This window comes from Mirounga leonina, unplaced genomic scaffold (genome assembly GCF_011800145.1).
Source record: "Mirounga leonina isolate KUSES-001 unplaced genomic scaffold, KU_Mleo_1.0 Mir_173, whole genome shotgun sequence".
NCBI lineage: Eukaryota > Metazoa > Chordata > Mammalia > Carnivora > Phocidae > Mirounga > Mirounga leonina.
Window position 1 is genome coordinate 60261633 of NW_023270447.1, and position 20032 is coordinate 60281664.

Genomic DNA, 20032 nt, shown 5'->3' on the forward strand with positions numbered 1-20032 from the left:
CTAACCTAATTGGGCCCCATTCCCCAGATGTTAACATGTGGCTGACATCTCTCCACTAGCCTGGTATAAAGAGCAGACCATCCTTCCCTTGGGGCTGCCTCAGCGATGTATAAAAGCTGGGAGAATTACAATGCCTGAACTCACAGTAAGAGGCACAAGAACCACAAAGCCAGAGGCCAGGAAACAGCCCAAGGCTAGACAATTCAGTGGGAAAGCCAGAGAGCCCCAGATTCGATGTCTTGTGTGTAGGAGCAGTCATCACCATCACAGGCAACTACGGTCAAGGGCTCATGCAAGAGAGGAAAGCAAGGAGACACAATTCCCATTTTTCACGTCCGTCTGGTACAGAGCAGGGGCCACGGGTGTACAAAGACGACTGACAACCGAAAGGAGCTACAGGCAGTTTTGCAACCATTTACTGCAGATCAGCCATGCGAGAGGTGCCATACAGCGCATGAGCACACAGAATGGATGCAGCCCAATCTCGAGGCATCCTAGCCTAACTGGGGAAGGGCACAGTCATCCACCTATCCTTTGTGCATCCATCCATGCAACCACGGTCCGGGTTTACCAAGCACCTCACAAAGATACGCCAGCATTGGCTAGGTGCTAGGGAGACCAGGAAGGCCAGAACAGGGGATTAGATACTCTGTACTTGGAAACCCCTATGAATTAATCATTTCAATTAAATCCTTACACTAACCCCGTGAGGTAGGCATATTGGCATATTCACCTTACAGATGAAACTGGGCTCAGAGTGGTTCAAGAGCTTGCCCCAAATCACAAAGAGAGTAAATGGCAATCCGGGATTTGAATCAGCCAGGCCTGGCTCCAAGCCGGTGCTCTTAATAAATTGATAATTATTACACAGTTGGTTACAGTACGATGAGATCATTGGTGACAGAGGGACAAAATTCACAGGAAGCATCAAGGAGGAGATCGTGAATTTTGTGTAGGGAAGAGGTGGCCTTTGAGTTTTCCCAGGTGAGCAGCAAGGAAAGGGCAGTGCAGGCACAGATAAGAAGCCCATGCCAAGGCAGAGGAGAATGGAGGGTTCGCCTGTGGCAGAGGGATAGGAGGTAGCGCGGGAGAGGAAGTCTGACCACGGAAGGCTTTGCACGCCAGGCTGCAGAGCATCTTTGCCAGGCCTCTGCCTCCTGCTGTAACTCAACCATCCTCTGCTCTGTAGCAGAAGCCTTTCCGGGGGCCTCCTTGTCCCTCGAACCTGGCAGGAGCTGCCTGTGCCAGCCAAATCAAAGGCTTTATGTTTGCACCCACAATCCCGTCCTCTCTGGGCCCCTACAAACGGTACAAGAGTCTGCTGACAGACTGAGGCCAGAGGCCCCAGGGAGTCCCCCAACAGACACAGAACGGAGCAGGTGACCCTTCAAAGTTGGACCCCAGCTCCCAGAGACATCTACCACAGAGTTAAGGCGCCTTCTCATTCTACTCACAGTTTAGAGTCCAGCTTCAGGAGGAAACCCAACCGATCATACTCTGAAAAAGAAAAGCAGGAAATGTCACTGAAGTCAAGCCACTGTTGACACTTGCAGACTGCACTCCCCAGACACAGACCATGGGGACAGACAACTGCTCAAGGAACAGAGCCAAATACATGAGCCACGACTAAATCTAAGTCACAGAACTCCTGCTGAACACCTGTTTTATGAAGGACCAGGTTCAATGCCAGGTGTTTCCCAGACCCTCTGGGCCCACGGTCCTATGCTGGCTGTAACTGCCTTCCTGTTTAAATGTGGTACTTGACTGAAATTTACTTAAACCACAAAACCGGACCCCCGGAGAAGTAACAGGGCCAGAAGCAATCTCTGCTTCCTCTAAGCTCGAATCATAATTTTTGCTGAAGCAGCCGTGTTCACTACGAAGTGAAGGTGTGGCAGCCAAGGGGTCTTCAAATCCATGGCAATGAACCCATCCTCTTCATGACAACCACAAAAAGCTGACAGTTCTGATTACATAAAGAGGAGGAAACTAAAAATGAAGTCTGAAAATAAGTTGTAAGGTGTTTACGACAAATGATAAATCATGAATAGGTTAAGTTCTTTACATCTTTCCTCATTCTAAAATGAAGCTGAAGCGGTTTTACAAAGTTGTATGAAGTACAAGATTTTTAAAAAGAAGGTATCTGGGACCAAAGGGGGAAATAAGCATAAGAAAAATAATAAAATACAGCCAGGATAAGAATACCAAAACCGGATGACCTATAAGGTCCTATGTGCTCGCTGGAGGAAGATTATAGATTTACCCCCAAAATTTCTCACAGCTAAAGCTAAATGCGAAGCCCTGATAAAATGGTTTCCAGTGTTCATAAAATAAACCAGCAGAATCACAGCTATTCCTGCTACTAAGACTTGAGAAGTGTCATAAGATTATTTCTTATATCTTTGTTCAAGGATTGCAAAGTGTGTGTGTGTGTGTGTGTGTGTGTGTGTGTAAAGAGTGACTACATCAAAATAAGGCAGCCTATGAATGCAGTTCTCAGTCGGGCTGGCTTCACCTGAGGATAAAACAGAATACCAAGACCAAACAACTAATGGAAAAGACCATGTAGCAAGGCTTTTGAGGAACTCAGGCTTTAATAAGCCACGATGGGCCAAGAGAAGGAAGTTACACATCCTGACAAGTACCTCGCAGGAGCCATTCTGCAAGGCCGAGTAAAGCCCAGATTTGAACTCTTTCTTAAGCAGCAGAGCTGCAGTGAGAGAGTAATTCCTCTTCTTAAAATTGAAGATACCAGCTAGGACACACAGCCCAACAGAAGCTTGCCTCCCAGGAGAATACTCTTGGGCGGTCAAAGCCTTTCCTCAAAATAATTCTGCTTTTGCTCTAACTCAGATAAATGGATGGGAGACTTTGCTTAATATGTCAGGAACCTATAAAAGTCAGTAAGAAAAAAAAGGTTTCAATTTTAAAAATAAACTGAAAACAAAATTTGCAAGAAGGGTTAGTTTCAAAGGTTAATACTCTTCCAGCAATCCTATTTATCATTCCATAAAAAAAGAAAATCTCATTAACTTGCCCACATCTGTTGCTTTTCCCCCATGTGCTCATAACCTTGGGGCAACTAGTCTGCTACTGCTCCTCGGACCCGAGCTAGGATGCCCTTGGACATACAATGAATCCACGCTTTGGCTGGTTCCTTCCAGAGACACCAGAGAACATTTTCCCCTTGTTGCAAACTCAGATGTCAGGACCACGCAAGGACATAACACAAATGAGGGAAGGAGGGGGAATGTGATACTCTCCCATAGTAACTCATACTACTGATTTTAGTTGCATTAAAAACAAATCCTGTTGAAATGTCTTTTTTTCACCATGCATTTTTGTACAGTGGCCATAATGATATATCTATGGATTATTTTCCAGTGGCATCTTAAGTTTTGTTTTACACATGCATATACTAATTGCATATTAAATAGATAAGAACACTTTGCATTTCTAAAGAAATTCCCTTGATGGCTCTCTTGGACTGTTGTTTTCTCCCTTAAGAGACGTGAGTACCAGAGGTATTTCATTTTACTCTGTAATTTAAGGAAAGGTAACGGCGTGAGCCCAACAATGATAAATGGCAACTGACATTGCCTTTGGGTCACAGAGCCAAGAGGGAGTGGAGCCCATCTGGAGACTCCATGCCTTGCCGAAGGGGGAGCATCCACCGGCGCCAGCTAACAAAGGCAGGCAGTGATGCAGGCCCAGCGTTGCCACATTCTGACTTTTTTTTTTTAAGCCAAGAATCTGGATCTTTGAAGGTAAATCTTCTCAATGTGTAACTATTAGCAACAGATTCAAGAAAAACGTAAAGATCATGAGAATTACCCAAAATACGTCCATGGGCAGGATTCAGCCAGGGGGCTCAGGGTCTATAAACTCTGTCCTAGGCTGGCAGCCCATGAGGACTGGACGCATTTCTCTTTCGTGGCTGCACACAGTAGATGCTCCATAAATATTTGCTGACTGTTATTACCCGGATTATTTGGTCACGATGGTCATATATCCAGATCAAATTAGTCTAACACGATGCTAAAAAGAGTATTTCAGGGGTGCCTGGGTGGCTCAGTGGGTGAAGTGTCTGACCCTTGATTTCGGCTTGGGTTGTGATCTCAGGGTCGTGAGATCCTGCTCTGAGTCAGGCTCTGCACTGGGCGTGGAGCCTGCTTAGGATTCTCTGTCTCCCTCTGCCCCCCTCCCCCATTGCTCGCTCACTCGCTCACTCTCTCTAAGAAACAGTATTTCAGCCAAGCCTCTGGGATGATAACTTCCAGACACTAAAGTGAGGTTCTAGACTGAGATGTAAATTTTCAAGGGAAATATCTGAAAGCTTGTTACGTAATTCGAAAGGCCCTCCCTACATCAGTTATAAAAGTAACTGGCTCTGAGCAATTAAGGAGGGAGGATTTGAACAGCTTCCCTGGAGACAGCAGTGCTATGGACTCCATCTCACTTAAGGGGCAGGATGGGTAGTACTTGTCTCTCCCTCCCGCCTGGTGAGGGAAGTTTCACTTTGACCCTTAAAGAGTGAGGAACGTGGTGGACTTTGGGTGCCTGACTTCCACCTGACCAGTGTAAAGGACACGAGTTGGGCTGGATGGAAGGAGAGATGCACTAGAACTGGCCTGCACCCCTAGAATTTGTTGTAGAAAAGGATGTGTGAATGAGCTGGTGTGGGTTTGTTTTAGGTCCCTTCCAAAACACCTGTCCAGAGGGTGGCCAGGGCCGCAGCAGAGAGCAGTGGGGCAGACACCGAGTCCCAGGAGCTGCAGAAGGAATGACAAGGTTCTGGTGAGTGCATTGTCCCCATCAGGGGAACTGCACAGCAGAGGTCCCCCGTTGGAGGGGGTCTTCAAATGCCTACCAGAGCACCCCACAAACGTTAGCTTTAAACACTCAACAGCTGAGACAGTGCTAATGGCATCTTAGGGCTTTTCTGCTCCCATTCTCTCTCTCCCTTCCCCACCAATTCCAGAGAGGTCAGAAACTGCAGGCAGCATCTGGGGAGGACTGCAAGGAGAAGGCCAAGCAGGGCACATCCCCTTCCCAGGGTCAGGCACCTGCTGGTACGAAGCCCTGAGTGCAGGGAGGGGAGGTCACTGTAGCTTTGAATGAATTGAAAGCTATGGCTATTACATAAGGCTGGATACTCTAATTTTGGAATTGGTGACTCCATGTGACCATGGGATTTTTATTACCTCAGCGGTATCAAAAAATTCTCTGGACCTCCCACACTGAAAACACTTTAAGGGGACACGGGGAGACAAAATGAATCCGGCTTTGATTATTCCCTGATGTGTCTTGAATGTTCAATATACTGGTTGTACTAATTTAGGCAAAAAGGGCAATTTAACGGTTCACACAATCGAAGTGTGGAAAGGGCCAGGGTGCAGAGGGCTTCAGGGACCACAGAAAGTGACTAGAACACCACTGGGCCTCCCTGAGCCATTACTCTCCCCGACCGGCTTCCTTCCTGTCAGAAAACATGCTGCCAGCAACTTTCAGGCACACATCTTCAGCTTTGCCTCTGAAAATGGACAGAGACTCCATCTCTCTGCTCCTAATGGCAAAACTCCCAGGAAAGGGCCTGGTGTGCATCCGTTCCTCACGCCTGCTCTCATCACCGTGACAGGAGACAAGGATTATAAAAAATCATGATTCCCACATGACACGTGTGGTTAGGAGCATTTACCAGAAGAAGGAATGTGCTGTCCTGAACAAATGCAGGCTCTCGGGAACGGGAGGAAGTCTTTGGAAAACTCAGAGCTGGCTGAATCTCCTGGATACAATAGGTACGGCCACAGACTACCTGAAATGGGCCACGGTTGAAATGGGCAGTGGACTTTTTTCCTCTCATCCTCATTCCGCTGTGGGATTTTTCCTCCCCTCACCAATCTCCTAAAATCATTCTCATAATGCCCTCTGGCTCACCTCCCTCTGCTTCCCAGCAGCCCTGAAGCCTGGCTCTGCCGTGTGAGACCTCGCTTTTCCTGCAGCTCTCAAGGGGAGGCTTTCCTCTCAAATGCCAACTTCTGGCAGACACGAGGGGGGAGTACGGATGATGTGCTGTGGTGCTGTTTTCATCACCTTTCTTGTGTTTGGGGTTCACTGATATGTGATATCAGTGAAAATGGATAGATCCATTTTCTTGGATCTATCGGTTTATGGTTTTAACCAAATCTGAAAAATTTCTGGCCATTATTTCTTCAAAAATTTTTTTGCTCTCCCCTCTTTTCAGGGGGGTTCCAATGACACAAGTATTAGGCCGCTGGACATTCTACCACTCACTGATGCTCTATTCATTTTTTTCCCAGTAATTTTGCTCTCTGTATTTTGTTCTAGATAATTCCTATTGAAATATCTTCTAGTTCACCACTCTTACCTTCTGCAGTGTCTAACTGCTTTCGGTTCAGTATAGTTTTCATCTCAAACACTATTTTTCATCTCTAAATTTCTTTTTTTATATCTTATATATCTTCCCATAATATTCTGTTTTCTTCTACCTTCTTGAAGATAGGGAATATGTTTCAATGTCTCTGCCTACTAATTCTTTTTTTTTTTAAAGATTTTATTTATTTATTTGACAGAGAGATAGAGAGAAAACACAAGTAGGCAGAGGGAGAGGGAGAAGCAGACTCCCTGCTGAGCAGGGAGCCCGATGCGGGACTCGATCCCGGGACTCCAGGATCATGACCTGAGCCGAAGGCAGTCGCTTAACCAACTGAGCCACCCAGGCGCCCTGTGCATTCCTTAGTTATTTTTGAGATGCAGTTAAGTTACTTAAAAGTTTGATCCTTTCAAGGCTTGCTTTTAAGCTTTGTAGGGTTAAGATCAGAGCAAAGTGGACTTTAGTCTCAGTCTTCAGTCTGAGCTTTTCCTCTCCTGAGGTCCAGACTTGTATACCCAGCTGTCTGCTGGACATATCTGCTTCCTACAGACACCTGAAATTCAGGCTGCCCCACACAGATTTCTCTTTCACCACTCTCACACGTGCAGAACCTGGTTCTTCTCCTGTAGTCCCTGCCTTAATGAATGGTACCACTATTCATCCAGTTGCCGAGCTTGAAACCTGAGAGAATTCCTTGATTCCTATTTCCTTCTTATTTAATTACCATGTCCTTTTTTTAAAAGTTTTTAAATTCCAGTTAGTTAACATACAGTGTAATATCAGTTTCAGGTGTACAATTTAGTGATTCAACACTTATATCACCCAGTGCTCAACACAACAAGCACACTCCTCAATCCCCGTCACCTATTTCCCCCATCCCCACCCACCTCCCCACTGATAACCAGTTTGTTCTCTGTAGTTAAGAGTCTGTTTCTTGGTTTGCCTCTCTCTCTCTTTTTTCCCCTTGGCTCATTTGTTTTGTTTCTTAAATTCCACACATAAAGGAAATCATATGGTATTTGTCTTTCTCTGACTTATTTCACTTACCATAACACTCTCTTGCTCCATCCACGTCCTTGCAAATGGCAAGCTTTCATCCTTTTTATGGCTGAGTAGTATTCCATTGTATATATACCACGTCTTCTTTATCCATTCATCTGTTGATGGACACCTGGGCTATTTCCATAATTTGGCTATTGTAGATAATGCCGCTATAAACATTGGGGTGCATGAATTACCATGTTCTTTTAATTTCATCTTCTAAATGGATCTCAAACCCACTTACTTTTGTCCGTTTTTACTATCCTTGACTAAGAAGCCAGCTTCACCTCTCATTTGGATTACCTGCTTCCTGTCTTAACAGATTCTTCCTGATGTGACCAGAGCTATCTTTCTATAGGACAAATATGGTCATGTCATATCTGCTTAATATGCCCCTCTCTGTCAAATAAATAAATAAAATCTTTAAAAAAAAATAACTGCCAGGGCGCCTGGGTGGCTCAGTTGTTAAGCGTCTGTCTTTGGCTCGGGTCATGATCCCAGGGTCCTGGGATCAAGCCCCGCATCGGGCTCCCTGCTCAGTGGGAAGCCTGCTTCTCCCTCTCCCACTCCCCCTGCTTGTGTTCCCTCTCTCCCTCTCTCTCTCTCTCTGTCAAATAAGTAAATAAAGGGGCGCCTGGGTGGCTCAGTCATTAAGCGTCTGCCTTCGGCTCAGGTCATGATCCCAGGGTCCTGGGATCGAGCCCCGCATCGGGCTCCCTGCTCCGCAGGAAGCCTGCCTCTCCCTCTCCCACTCCCCCTGCTTGTGTTCCCTCTCTCACTGTGTCTCTCTGTCAAATAAATAAATAATAAAATCTTAAAAAAAAAATAAAAAATATTTTTAAAAAATAACTGCCTAAAACCTCTGAATGCCCTCTATTGTTCTAAGAACGAATCTCAGTCTCTTGGTTCATAAGGTCCATCAGGATCTGATCTATAGCGACCATTCCAACCTTACTCTTGGAGTGCCCGCACCACCCCCACTCTGCCCCTGCCAAATTCTATGCTCTGGCCAGACTGAGCTACTTTATTTTCCTCCAAAGTATCTTTGACATCTCTAGGCCGGCCTTCGTACATGCTTTTCCCTTCACTTAAAACATTATTCCCAACCCCTTTCCACATTGGGTTATTCTCTACACATTGTTCCTAAGTGACCCATGGTCACCTCAAACTCGAAATGCCGCAAATCAGACTTATCTGCACCCTGTCCCCCAGCCCTATTTTTTGTTTTGTTTGCTAGTACCATTACCATTCAGTCCTCCAAGAAAGACACGTTTGGTGCACCCTCTCTCATTTCTAAATACAGATCCTCCTCCCTACGTTGCAGTCACTGCTTTTCCTGGATGGGCACTGTTGCTCAGGCCGTGCGGCAAACTCTTCATCTCTCTGTACCTGTCCTCCCGGCCTCGCCTTCCGCCACTCCCCTTTGGGCAGCCTTTCTGCCTGAGAGCTATTGCAGACAATGTTTCCTCTATTTGCAATGCCCTCACTCACCCTGCTGACTTGGCAAACACCCACTCATCCTTCAAGATACAGTTGTCAAAGCAAAATCTAACAGGTACTTCAGCAGCACTACAAGGACCTTCTTGGCTTGGCCCTTACCTACCTTTCCATCTCCAACTGCACTGTCTTCCCCACTGTGCTCTCTGCTCAGGCCATTCCGGCCTTCTTTCCGTTCCTTGAATAAGCCACAAGCTGTTTCAATATAAGACTTTTTCTTAGAAGCAGTGTTTTTCTGTCTGAAATGTGTCCTCTTTACTTGGTTAATTCCCGCTTATCCTTTAGACCCTAGTGCAAATCTACTCTTTCAGAAGAGCATGCATTGACCCTCCTGCCTAGGTTGTGCCCCCTCTTTCATGCTCCTCTAACACAGTGTTAGAGCATTAACAATCATTTGTCCTCTTGGCACTTCTGTCCTCCTTTGGAAACAAGCCCCTTGAATTTCTTTTAAGGAACTGCCCTTCTTCTCCTACAGGCAAGTGGTGAGACTGTCAACAGGATTTGCCTGCCCAGAGCAGAGGCACTTGACAAAAGCTAGGTTAGTTAGTTGGACTCTTTCCCTCTTAAGCAGAGTGGCGCCAGGGAGTAAAACAGGGTGAAGGAATGGACTGTTTGTTGTAATCTAGATTCCTGGCACTGCCCTTCATGTTCTTTCTGAGGGCCAGCGGTATGACATTTAATTTGGTTCTATGGGTACCCATGACCTTCCAGTAAATTCCTTTTTCTTTAAGTTAGCCGAGTTCCGTTTCTGTTGCTTGCAATTAAACAATCCTAACTATAGATATATCTTGTATAGGGCCTGGCACAGAGGTTGGTATTCCATCAATGTGCTAAACAAATGGAAGAATGAAAGGAGTGACCAGATGACCAAGAGAGCCTAATGAGTAGCCCTAAGACCTGGATTCTCTGTGTCCTTCCACCCCTTGCTGCAGGGGGCACCAGGAACTGTGCACCAATGGTGGCAGCAGCTGAAGCTCCCTGTCACTAGCCCGGCCACCTTCTACAGCGCTCCCAGCCCACCCGGATGATTACGTCACAGTCACCTGCCCTGGCTCTTCTTAGGCACTCCTCCCCCATTTCCGTTCCTGGCTTTTACGTTGGGGTTCCCTTTTGAGGACTCCACATTTGCCCAGGCAATTCCCTCCTGTCATTTATAAAAGCCTAAAACTTAACTTTCTCCACAAAGACTTCCTGAGGCTCCTGAGTGACTAACCCCATGTCCAGCGCAGCCAGAGATCGGACCTGACCAGCACTGCACTCTCACATTCAGGAGCTGGTTACTGGTGGTCTGATCTGTGCCCTGTTCCTCATGGAGTTCCCAGACTAGCAGGAAAGCTGAAGTCTAATCTTTAGGAAATGTAAACTAGAATAGAAAGCAACCAGGGAGGCAGAGGCATAACACTCTGGGACACAGGAGCAGAGTTTCTTACTATCAGGTGCGGGCAAGGCTGTAGATCCCAGAATATCTCACTGTATACAAATGTGTTTCTGAAGTTGCATGTGAATGCAGCTTAGACAACAGAAATGCTGTTGTGAGTGTACCGACTCTTCAGGGTTGATCTGCATCTGGGGAAGCTGGCAGTAAAGCCTGGGTCTCACCGGCTGTCCACTGATGCCAAATCTGTGGTAAGCACAGAAGACCCTGGGACTCGCAAGTCAGCTGCGCACAACGTAGGCTGATGTGCATTTGCAGCAACCCCCCCCCTCCCCGGGCCTGAAGGTGCTCTCTCCTCAGGTGTCAAAGCAGCAAGCCCACAGCTATTCAGTGAAGGAGAAATGTTTAGTCTGGTGGTTTGGGCTTCCTGCCTTAGCTTCTGGACCTTAGCAAAGGTCAGCATTATAAAAATCCCCGACCAAAGAGCACACGTGTGTCCTCTGCCTGGCTCCAGGTGGGAAGTGGCACGGATAATGCAAATCGCTGCTCTTCTCCCACACCTGTACCACGTCAGACCCATGAATGCGCGCAGTGCTTTTTCAGATGGCTACAGCCTTTGAAATTAACCATTAACTCTTCCACTGCCGTTCCAAAGGACCAAGTCGGTGTTCTGAGCTCATGCAAACTCCTAGAAGGTTCAGACACTGGACATAAACAAAAGGGGACTATACACTAAAGTGTGTATGCACCTGGTGATGAAACCTCTCTCTCTGTAAGACAAAATTAACAAAATTACAAGGAGAAATATACGAGTCTCCTGTCATCATAATGGGAAACACAAGAACCACTGAAAAACCAGGCTCACAGAATCCGTGAGAATTCAAAAGACTTGAACAGAACAATGAATAAATTTGAACTGATATACAGAGTACCTTACGCCCAACAAGCGGAGAATGCACTTTCTTTTCAAGCATATATGGAACATTTATGAAAACTGACCACCTCTGAGGCATAAACCCTGATACAAAAAATTATGAACACTGAAATAAGCTCAAGCTTTTCACTTAAAAATTTGAAAATGCCTATTTGTGTTCAACATTTAATATATTCCATAATACTTTGTATTTCATTTTGTTCGTAATTCTGTAACGAAGATTATAAATGCTCTCACAATGCCCGATTTCGATAACCCTAAGTGCCCTCCTGTTTATTTTAGCATGGTGTACGAACAGAATCATTCTCAACCTCTGCTCTCACGTGTGAACAGCTGGAAACACCGCACTACATAGCGAGATCCTATTCTAGGATGAAGGGAGACCTCCCCCAGCCAAGTATCCTACTCTAGCCTCATCATTAGGCCACGGAGCCCCAGAATGGAATTTCTGGAACACAGGTGTGCACCGTAAGCAACTGTGCTACTGGCATTTTTGGTCTCCAGGGACCCACTTCCCTTTTTCATTCTAAAGAACAACCACAAAATCCCATCAGCTGTCCCTATAATCTGCACAAAGTAGATGTTTAGTAACTAATGGCTGCTGATGACATCGGTGAACATTTCCCATGAAGAGGAACAGTCTGAAGAACACTACTGGGGTATATAAAGTTTATGGGATAAAGATATGGATATGGGGCGCCTGGGTGGCTCAGTCGTTAAGTGTCTGCCTTCAGCTCAGGTCATGATCCCAGGGTCCTGGGATCGAGCCCCGCATCAGGCTCCCTGCTCAGCAGGGGGTCTGCTTCTCCCTCTGCCCTCTTCCCTCTCGTGCTCTCTGTCTCTCATTCTCTCTCAAATAAATAAATAAAATCTTTAAAAAAAAAAAAATCCCCGGGTGCCTGGGTGGCTCAGTCGTTAAGCGTCTGCCTTTGGCTCAGGTCATGATCCCAGGGTCCTGGGATCGAGCCCCGCATCGGGCTCCCTGCTCAGCGGGAAGCCTGCTTCTCCCTCTCCCACTCCCCCTGCTTGTGTTCCTGCTCTCGCTGTGTCTCTCTCTGTCAAATAAATAAATAAAATCTTAAAAAAAAAAAAAAAGATATGGATATGCACGCAAACCAGACAGGACAGGCCAACAGGCAAGAAAACTCCAACCACATTAAGGAAGAAGCTCTGCAGCCAGATCTTCTCTAAAAGGGTCATCTTTGGCTCCAGTCTCTGAGCTATGATGAATTGCTAAGTGCAAAGGGCTGAGGGGTAAATGGAACAAGGACCTATCTTAACCGAAACAGGTCTCTCATTTCCGAAGGAATGGCACTGCACAGTCTCCAAAAACAGTCATAAGCTGTATTAAACAGAAGTAATATAGGTCATGGCTTGGGCGAAGGAGAAAGCTGGCAACAGTTGCAAATGGACGGTCAGACACAGCAGGCGAAGGGAGAAAGTGGGGAATGACTGTTTATCGAGCACCTACTGCATATTCACACTACTCTCAGTATTTTTACCTACACTCTCTATTTAATCCTTAAGCCCCTACGGGGCAGGCACTGTCTCCATTCTACAGATGAGGGAACAGAGGCTTAGAGAGCAGAAAGAACATGTTCAAGATGCCCAACCAGTAAGTGGACCAGCTGAACCAACCCAAGTCTGACTCTGAAGCTTCTTTTCTTTAAATTATGCCACGCTGACTCTCAGAGGCTACAAGAACTGCAGACCCACATATGAAGAGAGTAGCTGCTGGGAGGGCAATTATCTATTACCGCCACCCCTCTGCCCCAGGGTGATGGCAAAAGGCCCCAGCCAGGCCCCCACAGGAATCATGGGAATCAGCAACAGCCCAGAGGGGCTGGCCAAAATGCAAACAGCTCCCACATCATCTCAAGTCAGGGAAATAAATCATAATGGAGGATCAATTAATCAAAGACAAACTAAAATAGGAAAAGCAATATTATAAAATAAACACAGAAAAATGCACTGACCTAGACTAAATTAAGTGACCCAGTAAAATAACTCAGAAGTTCACAAACTGAAATCCAATCTTAAATGGGTGCACACTGGTGTGGGGGAGGGGAGAGGGCTCGCAAGAAGCTCCTGGTAAGTTGTGGTCCCCTGTGACTTGGTACCCTCCGTCCCAGCACAGCATAGCTCTTCTCCAGCGTGACACACCTGGGGCCAACGGAAAGTGGAACCTCACTGGGAGGCTGGAGCCCCAGCCCAGCCAGTGTGGCAAACGCGTCATGCCCCTATTTCTCCTCTGTCCTGGGAAAATAGCCATGCCCTGAGGAGGGCATGCAGGGAATTCAATTCTATTCTAGCAAGTGTGTCCAGTCCAGACCATGCCAGGGCATCTTGCACGAAGCTGCAGGAGAATTTTGGCAGATGACATGACAAAAGAGCAGTTGGGACAAGACATAGCAAAAGTGGCTCACTCTGCAGTTGGTATCTTAAACTTCATGGAGCTTACCACCTCGTAGGGCAGATAAGTACAAATAATTACCAAGCAATTATTATATAAAATAAGACAGAGTTGGGGGCCTGGGTGGCTCAGTTGGTTAGGCGACTGCCTTCGGCTCAGGTCATGATCCTGGAGTCCCGGGATCGAGTCCCACATCGGGCTCCCTGCTCAGCGGGGGGTCGGCTTCTCCCTCTGACCCTTCCCCTCTCATGCTCTCTGTCTCCCATTCTCTCTCTCAGATAAATAAATAAAATCTTAAAAAAAAAAAAATAAGACAGAGTCCCTGTCTCCAAAAAAATTAATTTTCTTTTTTCCCAGCTGTAGGATTAACACATGCTATTTATTAACCATAAAATAAGTTTTTTTTATTTGGATTTTTAAAGAATGAAGTTAAGAATCATTTGAAATTCCCATTATCTAAAGTTAATTGCTGTAAACATTTTGGTGAAAATCTTCCCAGAAATCTCTCTTTCCATAAATACATGTGTAAATGTGCATATATAAGTTTACTTACTCATGGCCTCAATATACATGCTCTTTGTTCCTGTTTTGCTCACTCAACAATATCCTCAATGTCTTCTGTGTCAATAAAAATAAAATTACATCATCATTTTAATTTTTTTATCTTTATTTTTTCAGTGCAAAAAAGGTAGTTTTATTAAGGCACAGACATAGGACCTGTGGGTAGGAAGAGCTGCACTGGGGTTGTCTACATCATCATTTTTAATGGCTATACAGTATTCCACCATATGCATGTGCCATTTTTTTATGTAATCCTTAAGTACCCATTGCATGATGGACATCACCATTTCTATTTTTCTACTCTTTATTCAACAAATATTCACTGAGCACCTATTATATGCCAGCTACTGTTCTCTAAGTTCCAGGGACACAGTGATAAACAAGACAGGCAAGGTCCCCAGCCAAATTCTACTGGGAGAGACTGACAATAAGCAAGTAAACAGCAGATAATTTGAAGGAAGGATAAGTGCTAAGAAATAAAGACATACCTTCTTAGAGAAGGACTGGCTGTCAAGAGAATGGACTACTTTAGGTGCAATGGTCCAAGAAGGCCTTCCTGCAGAGAGCATATCTGAACACAGACCTGGGATTGTCACAGGAAGCAGGAGTGAAGCATTCTAGGATGAAGAGACACTGAGCACAAAGGCCCTGACTCAGGAAGAGGCCTGGCCTATTCACGGACTCTCAGGAAGGCCAATGTGGCTTGAGGGCAGTGAGGGACAAAATGGACTAACACACAAGTGTTGAGATGATTCCAGAGAAACCAGAGTGGGAGACAGCAAGTCGGATTCTGTAGGTCATGGAGTTTGGATTTTATTTTAAGTGCACCATGAAGTCAATGGAGAGCTTTCAGCGGGAACAAGGTATGATCTGACTTACATTTTAAAAAATCACTCTGGCTACAGTGTGAAGAATGGACTACCAGGAGGTGACAAATAAGCAGAGACACCAGTAGATGTTTCCTTACCCAGGGGAGAGAAGATGGTACCTTGGACAGAGCTGCTAGAAAAAGGCTGGACAAGGACACACTGTGAATACAGAAAAAGTGAGAAAGGGAGAGAGGAGGGGCAACAATCAAAGTGGTTGCCAGGTCTGTGGCTTGAACACTTGGGGGGACGGGGACAAAAAAATGGGAGAGGGCGCCTGGGTGGCTCAGTCGTTAAGCGTCTGCCTTCCGCTCAGGTCGTGATCCCAGGGTCCTGGGATCGAGCCCCGCATCGGGCTCCCTGCTCAGCGGGAAGCCTGCTTCTCCCTCTCCCACTCCCCCTGCTGTGTTCCCTCTCTCGCTGTGTCTCTCTCTGTCAAATAAATAAGTAAAATCTTAAAAAAAAAAAAAATGGGAGAGGAACCACTTTGAGTGCACAGATCCCACACACATTCCATTAGATTTACATGTAAGTATTTTGGTTTGGAGAGGGGCTGCTGTTAATTTTTTTAAATTGTTAATTATTCATTGCTAGTATATAGAAATATAATTAATCTTTTATGTTTTGACCTTATATCCCATCATCTTGCTAAACTCGATTATTAGTTCTAGGAGGGGTTTTTTTTTGTAGATTCCTTGAGATTTTCTATGGAGGCAATCATGTCACCTACAAGAAGGGTCAGTTTTGCTCCTTCCTTTCCAATCTGTATTCTCATTGTTCCTTTTTCTTGTCCTACTGCACTGGCTAGGACTTGCAGGAGTGGTTCCTGATCTCAGAGGGAGAGCAGTTTCTCACCATGAAGTATGCTGTTTGCTGTAGGTTGTTTGGAGATGCCTCATATCCAGTTGAAGAAGTTCCCTTCTAAGTTTACTGAGAGTTTTTATCAGGAGTAGATGTTGAATTTTTGTCAAATACTTTTTCTTCACCAGTTAACAGATAAACCCCACGTGGGCACCAAATCTGGGGAGATTTAGCCATTATTCCTTTGTATGTCTCTTCTGCACTGCACTATTCCTCTTCTTCTGGGTTCCAACAGCAGACAGTAACCTTCTGGTATTGCCCCACTCATCACTGAGGCTCTGCTCGACTTTTTATCTCTTTTTTCTTTGTTGTTCACACTGGATAATTCCTATTGCTTTCCTTTCAAGGTCATTGATTCTTTCCTCTTCATCTCTATTTTGATATTGAGTCCATTCAGTTGAGTTTTTAAAAATTTCAGTATTGTATTTTTTTCCCTTTATTTCCATTTGGTTCTTTTTTATCTTTTTTTTTAATATCTTTTTTTGGGGGGGGAGGGCCTAACAGTTTCTATCTTTTTTGTTTTAACACTGTTTGCTCTTATTTTGCGGAACATTTTTATAATAGCTACTTAAAGTCATTGTCAGATTATTCCAACATCTGTGTTGAGATGTTCCTGGTTCTTCACATGATAAGTAGTTCTGGATTATACCTTGGATATTTTGAATATGAAGTTATGAAACTTTAGGTCTTATTTAAATCCAGTGGAGAGGGGCGCCTGGGTGGCTCAGTCAGTTAAGTGTCTGAGTCTTGATTTCAGCTCAGGTCATGATCTCAGGGTCCTGGGATCAAGCCCCGTGTCAGACTCTGCGCTTAGCAGGGAGTCTGCTTGAGGATTCTCTCTCCCTCTGCCCCTCCCCCTACTCACACGCACCCCCCCCCCAAAATAAATAAATCTTTAAAAGTAAGTAAGTAAGTAAGTAAATAAATAAATAAATCCAGTAGAGAATGTTGACATTTTTGTTCTACCAGACTCTCAACCAGGCTGGATTTAGGTGGCAAGTTCTGACCAGCCTTCCATGGGCTGTGGTTTCAATGTCACTTCCAGTTTCAAAGCCTACTCAGGTGTGTCCTCTGTGGGCGCCACCCACTGTCCAGTCTGGGACTCAGGCAGTGGTCTATCTTTCAGATCAGTTCTCAAAGTCTTTGGTATGTTGGTTAGAATCCGACGCATGCATGCACAGCTCAGGGGTTAGCCCAGAAGGTTGTAAGTAACTTTCTGGAATCACTTTCCTGAATTCTTCCCTCTGTTTTCTCCTTGCACCTTCCAGTTCACTAGGCCTCCCCTTCTTGGTTCTCTGGCCTCAAAGCCGGGAACTCAGTTACCACATTCTGCCACACATTTCTCAAACTACTCAAATCCAACCAGCAGGAAGGCGGAGGGAAAAAAAGCAACCGATTTCACCCCACCCTCCTGGGATTACACGTCCTCTGATCAGAGAGGAAGGCTTCCCTCCTTCAGTTTTAGGTGCTTGAAGACCCCATGCTGCCACTGAAACCACCACCACCACCACTACCGTGGGACTGCCTGGGGACTAAGGCACAAGAGAACACAGGAGAAGACAACCCCTGGAAGACTTCCCCTCTGCCTGAGCCTTAGAGCCCCTTTCCCGCCCCAGAGCCCTAACTAGAGGTCTTCTGAAATTCCCTCTGGTTGTGCCCTGATGTGCATTGCTTGAGTCTAGGACATGGGACACCAGGGGAAAAATGAGAAATTCACTGACTGTGTGGCAGCACTCTTAATTCTAGTCTTCTTCCCCAATCTGTCTGCTACTATTGATATTTCAGAGTCCTCAAATAGCTGCTAAATGCACCTGTCCAGGCCTTTAGCTGCATCCAATGACAGAGATTCTTGTACATGTATCTTGTACACATATCCTGGTACATACAGAAGCATCCATTTATGTAGGGAATATATCCATGAGAGGAAAAGCCGGGTCATGAGGTATGTGTATATTCAAATTTTACTAGATACTACATGGTCTTTTTAAAAGGGTTGTAACCAGCTTACCCTCTGGCCAGTAGACTCAGAGCTTCCACTGTACCACATCATCACCAACACTGGAATAGCAAGCTTTTCAAGTTTTGCCATTTTAGTAGAGATGCGGTGGTATCTCCCTGTAATCCTAATTTGCCTTTCCCTAGGTAGCAATGCAAAATGCAATCGAACACCTTTTCATAAGTTTATTGGCCATCTGGATTTCCCCTTTTGTGAAGTGCCTACTTAGGCCTTTTTGTTTATTTCGATACTGGGTTGTTTCTTTATTCCTATTGATTTCTGTAGTTCTTCATTCTGGAAACATGCCCCTTGTTGGGTGGTTGGGTTATAAATATCTTTTTTGCAATCTGGATTGCTTTTATCACTCTCTTAATGGTGTCTTTTTGATTAATGAGGAGTTAACTTTAATGTAATAAAATTGATCAATCTTTTCCTATAAAAGTAGACACAACTTTTGTGTCTATTTAAAAACTTTCTCTCTGTCCACTCTCTCTTAAAGTGATCTGTCTTGTCTCAGCATCTGGGTGGAGTACATCTCAAGCATATGAGGTATGAGAGAGCAAGATAACAAGGGAGACAGTATGAGCTGCAGAGGTGGACAGATCTGAGTGGCCCCAGATAGGTTACTTTACCCTTCAGAGCATCAGTTTCTTTCATCTACAATCAAAGATACACTATCCACCTTGCAAAACATGTCTGAAGCACCTACCACGGTGTTGGCACATAGGAAGCCCTTAGTAAACAGGCAGAGCCGTGACTGCATTCTCTGAACTCATCTTTCCCCTCATCCACAACTGCCTGAACCTCACAGCTGCTTTGTGAACATTCAAGGACAGCAAAATGGATTAACTGCCCTCAGCAGGCCAGGCAAGCCTCCCTGTTACTCACAAGCAGCACCCACCATTACAAGAACCACCATCTTCAACTAAAAATGCAGGCTTGATGCCCAGAGGTGCTCTTCTCACACAGTAAAGCCATCCTGGGGCTCCCACACCAAAGTAATGGCAGCAAGTTGAAGACTCGAAGTGACGCCTCTTTCTGCTCACCACCAACAGCACAGTGATGTGAAGCAGGGAGACTGCCTCCGACCTGGGAGAGCCAAGCTCCACCGAGCCGGAGGGATTTGGTGTCCAAGGAGTGGGCATGTCAGTCTGTGTGTCCTGTGCTGAGACACGGGGAAGAGAGGGCATCTGTGGCCCAGCACATGGGTTGGTACAAGTGCACAGTAAGTGCGCGTCCTGGGGCAGGGGTATATTTGAGCATATGGGGCGTGCGTGCAAACATGCAACAGTGCATGTTCTCAGGAAGCTGTCATACTCTCATCAGCCTGACACTTTGCTGGAGAGCCCTGATAATTATCTTCTCTAGCATCCCCAGAGCTTGGGGTCTCTCAATGCCTTCTGCCCCACTCTCTGGGCCAGGATATGTGCTCAGAAAACACATACCCTTTATATGAGCCTGGAACACTCTGAATGAGGAGGGAGCATCTACCCAAACTCCTCCAGTGCCCACTTTTAAAGCAACTGGCAAAGTCTTCTGGATGTTGCACCCCCTTTCTAGACCATGAGTCCCCAGAAAAGCTTCTGAAGACTTTCCCACCATTCTGAGATATTCCACTGCCCTCCCCAGATACCCTCCCCACAACCTCACCAGGCTCCACTTCAAATGTGGCCAAGTGCTGAGTGCCGAAAGGACAGAGAGGGAGGGATTGGTACCTGAGCCTAGTGTTTGTCCAGCGGAGTCAAAGGAAAGAACCACTGAATCTGCAACACAAGAGGACAAGTTCATTTCTTTCTCCTTCTTAGAGTTAAAAAAACCCACAAAAACCAAGTTCCCACCAACTCTGCCCAAACCCTCCCCCAAGGGAAAGTCAACTGGATCGGAACACTCAGCTGCACAGACAACATCCACAGGTCCATGCCCACCCACCCACTGGGCCAAGGAGGTCTTGCCGAGCCCAGGCCCGAGCCTTCTGCCACCGGGAAGAGGGCAGAGCAGGGCAGAGACAGGCCCCAAATTTTTCAGAGGCATTTCCTGCCAAATTAGGGGACATGCTTTTTTCCCCCTTCTTAAAATGAAAATAAAATTAAAGCA

At 45.8% G+C, this 20032-nt stretch overlaps 1 protein-coding gene across 9 annotated transcripts in view; it reads right to left on the reverse strand.

Annotated features, from left to right (window-relative positions):
- ST3GAL3 (ST3 beta-galactoside alpha-2,3-sialyltransferase 3) overlaps window positions 1-20032 on the reverse strand; it is a 183484-nt gene that overhangs the window by 93176 nt on the left and 70276 nt on the right. For 5 of the 9 annotated variants that reach the window (XM_035018781.1, XM_035018785.1, XM_035018777.1 and 2 more), the window contains 2 exons: window positions 19654-19701; window positions 1455-1497 (listed from right to left, as the gene is read on the reverse strand). Coding sequence is in view for 6 of the 9 variants with exons in the window: in XM_035018785.1 (XP_034874676.1) it covers window positions 1455-1497; window positions 19654-19701 (91 nt within the window). In the remaining 3 variants the exon portion in view is untranslated. Of the gene's footprint in view, window positions 1-1454; window positions 1498-7441; window positions 7474-19653; window positions 19702-20032 lie in introns of those variants that run through there. The other 4 variants (XM_035018786.1, XM_035018780.1, XM_035018782.1 and 1 more) reach the window with 3 other exon arrangements.